The 10292-nt window shown below is 37.2% G+C and overlaps 1 protein-coding gene across 3 annotated transcripts in view; it reads left to right on the forward strand.

Moving 5' to 3' along the window:
- RAP1GDS1 (Rap1 GTPase-GDP dissociation stimulator 1) overlaps positions 1 to 10292 on the forward strand; it is an 89912-nt gene that overhangs the window by 21873 nt on the left and 57747 nt on the right. For 2 of the 3 annotated variants that reach the window (XM_015623969.3, XM_015623971.3), the window contains exon 2: positions 9832 to 9942. In XM_015623969.3, coding sequence (XP_015479455.1) covers positions 9832 to 9942 — 111 coding nt within the window. The remainder of the gene's footprint in view (positions 1 to 9831; positions 9943 to 10292) is intronic. The other variant, XM_015623970.3, reaches the window with a different exon arrangement.

The raw sequence follows: 10292 nt of genomic DNA on the forward strand, positions 1-10292 counted from the left end.
GATAAGAAGAGAGTTATGAGATGTGTGGTAATTTAGGTATCACTACCTTCTACTGTTTTTCAACGTGGTGTTTTTATATACACAATTTGTGATGATATTAAAAGAAGAACTTAGAAACAGGCTTTCTAACACAGACTTAAATAATGTATTTGATAAAAAGAACAAAAAATACTTAAGAGACTTGATTTCTGATGTCAGTAACCACTGATAGCAGTGATGTCAGATTTCCATGTAAGGATTGTAGTAAACATATTAAGACCATGCAAATGTATGTGACTCCTCCTTTTCTGGCATCACCATGGGTTTGTTTAATGTCAGTAAGAAATACCTGAAAACTGAGAAATCTCCATTGTCTCTGGTAATCACAGGATAACGATTAATCCTGCAGGGAGCAGCTGAGGAACCTGAGGCTGTTCAGTCTGGAGAAAAGGATGGTTAAGAGAAGACCATATCACTCTACAGCTCCCTGATAGGAGGTTGTAGCAAGGGGGACATTGGCCTCTTCTCCCAGGTGACTGGGCCAAGAGGAAATTACCTCAGTGCTGGGGAAGCTCAGCTTGGATATTAGGAAAAAAATTCTTCATTGAAAACCAGAAAAGACTCTCCAAAGAAGTGATAAAGTCACCATTCCCAGAAGTGTTCAAAACATGAGTGGATATGGCATTTTCAATATGTTTTAGTGGACATGGTGGTGTTCAGTCAAAGGGTAGAGTCAGTGATCTTGGAGGTCTTCTCCAGCACTAAAGAGCCCATAATTCTATGGCCTTCAAACCAGACAGCTTTAAAAAAAAAATGAAACTAAATCTGTAACACTCTGTGGACTCATGGTTCATCCTATTCCTGTCAGGTGCTTCCTTTCCATATTTAAGGTTTCCAGGGAATTCATGATAGTAGAAAACAGCTGTGTAGTCAGAGATTAGTACTTCATAACATCTGACAGAAGAACACTGATGTGACATACAATTAGAGCTGGCAGTACCAATTTTGAGCCTGGGTATCTTACCCAGACAAAATTCTCACTTTTGCTGGTGAAAGATGTGCCTGAGGGCTTTATATAGAATCAAATCCTTGTTGTTCAGTAACTCAAATGAATATAAGTATAGTTATGACACCATGTACTTGTACAGTTGATATATACTTAATTGCAGAGGGTAGGACAAAGACCAGAACTGGAGTTTGTTGAAGTCAAAGAATTTTTCTTAGTTTTGGAACTTTGTATCCTCAGATTTGCGTTACCCGGTTTCTGTTTGTTTTTTGCTTTATTTTTAGGTTCAGTAAGGAAAAAAAAAGAGTAATTTTAACTTGTTTGTCAAAAAAGCTAACAGTAGAGTAAGCTGGTTAAATTAATTAGGAATGTTTACTTCAAGTCTAAATTGTTGTCCCACATAACAGCCTACAAAAGCCCTCTCAGACTAACTTGTAGCATTACCTATGTGTTATTTTTTTGGTTAATAAGCCATATTTTGTATAGAACTTGGGAAAAAGTACAGAGGATTGGCAGTCTCGTTAAATTATGCCACAAAAGAAATTGGTGTTTTAATATAGTAAGGGAAATGATTTAATAAAAAATTAAAAAGCTCTTTAGGAAAGTGTTTTCCTCTTATTTGTTTATGTAATGTCTAGGTTGGCATTTGTAGTCAGCTAACTTGAGGCACATTAGGATGGATTAGGATGAAGACTTTTAGAGCAGGTACAGTCAGAAAAGGTTAGACACGGTGGTGTAGGCAAAGATCATCTCAAAGAAAAGATAAAGCTGAAAAAGCTTGATACATTTAGTTTTAAATGTGCTGTCTCTAGACTGTACTGTTCCAGTAGTTTAATTTTCTTCTGTTTGTTTTCTAGCACCTGTTCTCTGTGCTTGCTGTCGTGACTTGACAAAGTGACTCTTGCTTGCTAGATTAAAAGTGCTCCAGGCAGAAATCATCTGGAGGAGCAGAAAAGGAAAAGAAGGAAGACAAAAGAACATAATAAGCTACATAAAATAAATTGAAAAAGAGCCAGTAGAGAGATGCAAGCCCTGCTAGCTACATGTGTGTGTGTATGTACATAGACACATGCAGACATGTATCTCGTCTCTTCTGTACTGCTCCATATGGTTATATGTAATTCAGTACTGTAGGGAATGATAGATTGGGTTAGTATTAAGGCTCCTCCTCTTTTTCCAAGATCCTCTTTCAGTCATTTTCTGACTCTTTGGGAAGAACTATATTCTGTTCCAACTGTCTGGTTTAGATGGTCCATTTAAATTTGTTTGATGAGTTTTTGCTTTAGCACGAACAAGAAACAGGTTTGGACTATTGTCTGAAGTAACAGCAGTCATTTAAGATACTGTTTTGGTCCTGTTGTTTTTCCCCCACTAATTTTTTTTCATTCTGTGCATAGGGTGGGCAGTAATCTGGAATAGTCTGGTGGAGGAGACCTTCCCTTGCCTTTTATGTTGCAGTGCTTTGAAGCCATATCATAAACTGAGAGTGGGCACATATAGAGAAGCATTTACAGTTGAATGTTCCCACAAAGAACTGGATACCCTCCTGTCATATGTGATACCTGATGCTTTCTTGATACCTCCCCATGATGTGCTGTGGTCTGCTTTATAGATGTGCTGGGTGTAATCTGTACCTGCATTTGAAGACTCCTGAAGAATCCAAAGAGTGCAATAATTCTGGAACCTGAAAAATCTCCTTTTGAAAACCCCACTTCCCACACCCTATATTTGCAGTTCTCCCATTCACTTACACAATGCATTGTTTCCCTAGTATTTTATAAATGCCTCCTGAAAGCAATCATGTTCATATCTTTGAAGCATGATGACATAATGTAATGATAGTAACTTAAGAATTGCCAGTGAGAAATGATCCTTCATCTTTTAGTAGTACCTGGTAAATAAAAGGAGAACCACTTGCCAAGAAGTAGGATATTAAAAGACATTGAGCTGTTCTTTGACAGAACATTTGTTCTGAAAGAGAGAGGTGTCCCTTGGATAAAACAGTATTCTTCATGAAAATACCATGTGCAAATGCAGTCTTGTCAATTAAATTTTAATTCTTTACAAAATGGTAGCCATCTTGATTTTTTTTTTCAACTACTGCTAGTAAGAGTTCTAGAAAACATGTTTCCATAAACTGAGAACACAAATATTTGAAATAATTACTTTTTCTATCATTAGCTTTTTTAAAATTAATTTTATCTACTACAGACTCCCTTTATCAAGCAATTTTCTATTAAATAAAAAAAATGTGTTTCATTCTTCTTCTAGGACTGGTTTCAAGCAAAATCTTTCAGGGCACTTTGTAAAGCAGTAGAGTTATCTTGATTTCACTGAAGTTTGATCAGTTTCTTTAGACCTTAAGATAATTCCAGGGTTGCAGTGTTTAATTATGAAATGTAAAGATGCCTAAATCTGTACCATGTTTTCCTAGGAAAGAGAAAAAAAATCTTCTAAGGTTCTGCAAAATCTTTGGAAATGTTATCCTTACAGTCTAGCCTTTGCAAGTCATGATTTAAGTAACAGAGGATCATTAATGTGCAGAAACCAAATACAGCAGCCACAGATCCATATAGCTTGGCATAGTGAAAGTTTTTTATATTAGAATCTACTGTTTATCTGCAGCTATAGTAAAAACAATACATGAAATTATTTTTAAAGATATCAAATGTCCTGCAAGAGGGGGGAAAAAAGCAAACAGAAAACTTGCATTGGCAAGAGATTCAAAGTGTACTGACTGCTAGTTTAATGCCACTTTACTTACGTTTCTATCTTGATTTTTGAATACAGACTGACTAAGTAGATGTTAGTGTGTATAGGCTGATAATTACAAAGACTAATTAGGTAGGTTCGTGCTCAGGTGGCAGTGAGTCTTGGTGCATCAGTATTTTCAGGTAATAAAAATGAAGCCCCATGTCAGAACAACAGATGCAGAAGCAAGTGGATAAATGAAAGAGTAACAAGTCTCTAAGACCAGATGGCATATATCTAAGATTCAGAAAGTGTTTAAGAATGAAGCAGCTGAACTGCTGTCAAAAATAGACACTCTCATTAAAATTAGTTACTATGCTAGAAAAGTAGAGCAAATGTACCTAAGTAAAAAACAGATTGCAGAAGCAGCCCTGCTGTTAATGATCCATCATTATATCCCTGGAACTAGAAAATTTGTTGGGGAAAAAAGCATTAACCCACCTCAATGAACATGGTAGGACTTCTGTTTTTAAAACCGGGCTTCTGGTTTTAAAACAAATTTGTTTCCTGATTAAGATGTTGGTCTTCTCCAGAACCTGCACCAGGTCTTCTGGCATTACTAATCTGATTTCACTGGTTGCCCTCTGACAGCATATAGGTACTTCTTGATTAGATACCAGGTTTAAAAATTTAGTGGATGGGCCAGGAGCAAAGGGTTGTCTCTAATGACGGGTTTGGGTGGTTTGGCAAAAAATACTGTAGGCTTGGGAGCTCTTGAGGCTTTGAGGGGATGAAGTACTTTTTGGCAATGGGCTGAACGTGAGAGCGATTCTCCTGTCTTCAGTAAACTGTATTTAAAGTATTTTGCATGTCAATGTGAATATTTGTATTGGGACTAGGTATCTTTTGAAAAATTATCCCAGAGGATGTGTCTCAGTTTATATAGGTTCAAAAAGAACCCATGCTGTACAATTCTGCCAGCTTACTCAATGTCCTGGGAGCTAAAGGGTTCTCATAATTTTGCACCAGTCTTCTGTTTTCTTTGGGGAAGTGGTATCTGGGGTTATTAAAGACCAAAGTTGTGCTACAGATCTCACCAGCTGCTGGGCTTTCTGCTACAAAAGGTAATTCAGGCCAAATACATAAATCTCACCCAAATGGATTATGAGTCTGATCTTTTTGTCTGGTTCTCAAATAATATTGCATCAGAATACACTTCTCATCAAAAACGACTGTGGTGGGGAGCCTGGGGTGGATTGCCCCAATGGGTTAGTTTGGACTGAAATTTTAGTAAGTTCAAGTCTGTACAAGAAAATGAAGTCGTTTCTGCAATTTAGCCTGTGTGCATGTACACACTTATATTTTTAAGTGATTTATGCTATTATAACACAAGGAGACCCATAAAAGGCACCATTCCTTCTCAGTTTGATGTCTCATTGTTTCCTGAGAGGCAGTGGAACAGACTCAAAAGGCTCTGATGTTAATACATCCACTGTTCCTGTAATAGTAGAACTGCTCAAATTTATTTTTTTATCTGATCAGCATGTTTCAGTATGTTCCATTTCAATATCTATTAATTTTTAATTCCTTATCTGTTAAGTTACATGTATATTGTAATAGTCTAATAACAACACATCTACATCTATGAAGTGCCAATCAAAAGATACAATCAAGGTTAATGATACGTTCAAAATCCTAATTTTGTAGAGGAAAATATCTATACTGCATAAAATGTTATAAGATATATGAAAAACAGTCTAGACAAAAGCTGACCATCTAAGTACTCAGCTAAGACATTTTAAATACTTTATTAAGTATCAGTCTTGGAATAGGGCTTTTCCTGTGATTTGGGTAAAGATGCAGTGGACCCAAAGCAAAATTGACAAGTTGTTTCTTACCTCAGAAGCTGCATTACTAGAATAGTTAGAATTAATAGAAAGACTATTGGCTACCTTTTCAAACTTCTTGCAGTCTAACCAATACTTCTGTGGCCCTGACCCTAAACAAAGTTGATCAACTATCAGATTTTTACTAGATGAAAGAACAGTTCTTTTGTATAAAACAATTCAGTGACTGCAAGTAGGAATGAGTCACAGAAAAGCTTCTAGAAAAAAGAGTACAGTGAAGTGAAATGGAATATTAAAACATTCGCTAATGTTAGTTTCTGACTAATTTTCTACATAAAAATGCCTGCACAAGAGATAGCAAAAGGCTGCAAGAGATAGTAGTAATACTGTGCTACCAAAAAGTAATGTGGGCAATCAAAGTATTTAAACCACCTCATTTTTTATGATTGTTTGTGCAGGAGTAGTTACTGGGGGGAAAAAATGTAACCGTAGGTGGAATGGGCCAGACAGGTCTGACAGCTCTTGGCAGACTCCACTTGCTAATTTACCAGTTTGTAACATTAGGATTAAGGTGTGTGGGATTCAGAGTTTTTTGTCCAAATAAGATGACTAACTTTTCTGAAAGCAATACAGTAAGCCAAATATGAGAGACTCCCTGTGCTTAGGGTCATCAACAAAATTATTGATACTTCTGTTGAATGTCAGACTTCATGCCACACATATTCACAACGTGATGCCGCACTGTTGACCAGCTGTACCACAGGGGACATTACTAGCCATATTTTACCTCTACTGTCCTCATCTTGTGTCCTTGGATCTTCCTAATGTGAGTTTCACATGACTTGCATGTTGAGACAATGTACCAACTCGCATATCTCTGATACTCAGCCAGAAAGATCCCTTATCTTGCTTTTATTTGGGGTTTTATTGCTGAGAATCTGATCAGCCTATGCAGCAACAGGCCTATTGGAAATAGCTTCTATAGGAGGAGAGGAGGAGACACCAAAGTGAGCAGGAGATGATCACAAGAAAACAACAGGGGTTTTGTACTTGGTAAAGAAGCATTTGAAGCTTCTTCCCTGAACAATGGGTTTAGGGCAGCTGTGGAACAGCGGGAGTCAGAAAGCCTTGTGTGATTATATGGTGAGAGCTCTCTGGAACACTACAGCACTTCTCCCTGAATATCCCTGTCAGTGTCATCTCAGACTGTAACAATTTATTTTTTTCAGGACAACAAAAGAAAAAAAGTATTAAAAAGAGAACAGAACCTCTGAATCTATTGAAGATCTGTTCACACACATCCAAGATTCTTGGGTTCCAAAAGTAACTCTCTTTCAAGGTATCAACTGAGTTTAGAAAGGAGACAGACTAGGACAGAAAGAACCAAAGTAAACAAATATGTTTTTTTCTCGAAGGATGGTTTCTTCTGTCTGTGCTCTTGGCCTTGTGACATTGTGTCAAGAGATCTGTTGTTTCTACAGTATTCCTATTATGTTTTCTTTAGTACAGAGGCATTAAGTGTCAAGCTGCAAGAAGTTTAGAGTTGGAGGCTTAGAAAATCAAGGATTATTGTAATTTATTTTGGAAGCATGCTTTATGCATATGGTTTCTAAATTAATCTCTACTGTTATGTTACTTTAAAAATACAGCATCCAAGTATACCTAGTGGAAGGGCAGTTTGGCACACAGTGCAACATTGCTTCATAAGATATTTTATAGTAGTATGGCCACAAATACCATTGTCACAAGTACTTGAAGTGTCTCTAAAGCTTCAGTTAAATGTCCATGTACGTCAATGGGATTTGCACATGCTTAGTACCATGAAAAATTGAGTTCTTTGTTCTAGAAAATGAAATATTTGAATAGTCACACTTGAACAGTTTTTCCCAAATGCCTAATTTTGCATATCATCTGTAACTGTGTAGTATTAAAATAGTGGACTTTCCCCAGAAAAACTTTACATGGCACTAAGCAGAAAGGGGTGGTAGAAAAACAGACTTGTGAGACTTTCAACTATTGGATGTTCTAATGTGGCATGGAGTGAAAGAAATAATAAGTATTTTATATAAAGCACTCATCTCTACACAGAAAAATTAAATAATAAATGGGATCTGGTGATTTATTGATCACAAGTGAAGTAGAAGAGACTGTAAGAGAGAAATAAAATCTGGGTGTGCTCTCTGTCAATAATTGCAAAATCTGGTGTGACAGTGAATTTCTTATCTTTGCATTTTCTTCTTCCCCAGGTTGTAGGAAGAAGCTTTCATATATATAGTGAAATATGTATATATAGATATTGCTTTACATATATATAGTGAATATGTATATATAAATTCTTCTTATTGTAAATGTTGCTATAACTTCAAAGTTAAGTGTGTGACTACAAGGAGATGAGAGATCTGTAAGGAAGGAAGAGAATTAGTGCTAGGTTAGCAGAAAACTGAAGAGGAGAATATGAGAAGGAGGCCAGTGAAGAAGGTATAAGAGGAGAAGTTTACAGTGTTTAATTGTAGTATTGGACCTGGTCAATGAGTACACTACACCTGTGTTTTTTGAGAAATTCTAGTGGTATATCCTGAATAGTGTGTTTAAGGAATGAGACTTTGCAGTGCGTGTTCAACTTTACTGTTGGCTAAATGTGATTCAAGAAAAGTGCTGCAGTAAGCCTGCTAGGGAGTAATGTGAGTATGAGGGGAAATAAAATTTATGGGTTTTTTTCCCCTGATAGCTTGTTTCAGGGGATGACAGTTCAGCATAGTGAGGAGGTAGTAGGGAGGAAGATTTTTAAGATCTTGAGGAGCCACAGCCAAGTGTGGTTACCCAAAAGGCTTTTGCAGAGTTGCCAGTGTGCTGCTGGGTGGCTGAATTTAGGAGTACTGACACTCCTGGCTATAATGTTGCTAAGAATGTGTTCATTACTGAATAGACAAAATGACTGCCTGATCATAGAAACATATAAGCAATTTCATATATAAATACTGAGCAATAAAAAAAGTATCTCACCTTTATCTGTAAGTAATAATCAACTACAAAAGCATATGCTAATAAAAATTGGATGTGGAACAAAAGCCACAGCTTTGGCTGAGAAGCAAAGCAGCTCCAGGAGTGAGATTCCACCCTCTTTATGGGATGCCTGCTGGGTCTTCGCTCTTTTCCTTTGCACCTTCCCATACGTAGGCAAGTGAAGAGGAGGCAAAGCACAGCAGGTGCCAGCTCACCTGTCAAGGAGGCTTCCTACGCTGGTGGGAAGCTCTAAGGCTCAGAAGATGCCAGTGATGCATTGAAAAGAAACTGCACCTATGGCTGTGTTGGGCTTGGGTCAAGGCTCTTGATCAGCCACTGGGAACAAGAGACAGTGAGACATTATTTAACATTATTTGTTTTGAGTAACACTTTCTGCTTGCTGTCAGAGTTGGCATGGAAACTGAATCAGCACTCATTTTTAAAAGAATAGTCCATTCAGAGTGAGGTTAGTCATCAGTGGGCTTACCAGAAGCTCAGGCTGTAGCTGCCAGCACTTAAACCTTGCTCATGAAGGTATAGAATCTTCAGAATGGTAACAGTCATACTACCCCAACCTTTACTGGGCAAATAGATGTCTTTTGAGAATGATGTACCCTCATTTGCATTTGGGTGGTGGTGGTTTGTTGTTTTTTTTTTAAAGAGGGAAGAGTTAATTATCTGAAATCCACAGCAGAACTTTCTTGCTTCAAGAAGATGCCATCTGTTTTTATGGATCAGTTGAACTTAAAGAGTTAACACAATTCGTATAAACAATGATGCTTGTAACATTGCGGTGGAAAGCAGCATAATTCTTAAAAGGCTCTAAGCTTATCACTATGCATCTGTGAATAGTCAAGATGGAAGCCTACACAGCATGCAGAAATTGGCATTTTCAATTACTTTGCCTCTATTGATGAAAAAGATCAAGATATGCTTATTTCTATTCTATTTTATTCCCACACACAAAAGGAGAAGCAAAGAAACGGCTGCTGGTTTTCTGTACCAGCGAGGCTGAGAAAATACTGATGGATAAATTGCTGTTCAGTGGCATTTCCTAAAGCACCTGCTGTGTCCTGTTCTCAGATGCAAAATGATATATATATAAGTATATATAAATTTGAAAAGTTTCTTTTAATCTATAACCTTTGACTCCTGGCTTTTTGTATCCTCGGAACACAGACCATGCATGTCTTCTTCATTGATACAGGAGCTGTTTACTTTACACTAACTATTGACATTCAAGACTATAATGCTGTTACCAAATTGATGAGGACACTGATCTCTTTTTCTTTTGTGTTTATCAAGCAGATAATTTAAGTGAAGCCCTGAAAAAGCTGAAGATAACATCCACTGATAGCACAGCAGATAGCTTGGAGGGATGCTTGGATTGTCTGCTACAAGCTCTGGCACAAAACAGTAAGTTGTATGGACCTTTCAAATTTTAAATCATATGAGATCAGTGAATTAAAATGTGGCAGAAAGACTGACTCAAGCAGTAGGCTGCTAGATTAGCTCGATTTAGTTTTGGGGGTTTTTAACCCGTATGTCTTCAACATTCCAGTAGCAATGGAGACAGTGACAGGTAAATACCTGAATACTTGGAACAGCTGTAGTCCATTTCTTTTTCTGAGATGAAGTAGAGCACTTACTTTTTAAATTGATCATTCAAGAAAAAAAAAGAAGAGATGGAGAAGTAAGCCTGATAAGATGAATAGAAGGATAAGGGAGCTGCTTGCTAATTCTGGTTGAAAGAGCATAGTTTCCCA

The sequence above is a fragment of the Parus major genome, chromosome 4 (genome assembly GCF_001522545.3).
Source record: "Parus major isolate Abel chromosome 4, Parus_major1.1, whole genome shotgun sequence".
Lineage (NCBI taxonomy): Eukaryota > Metazoa > Chordata > Aves > Passeriformes > Paridae > Parus > Parus major.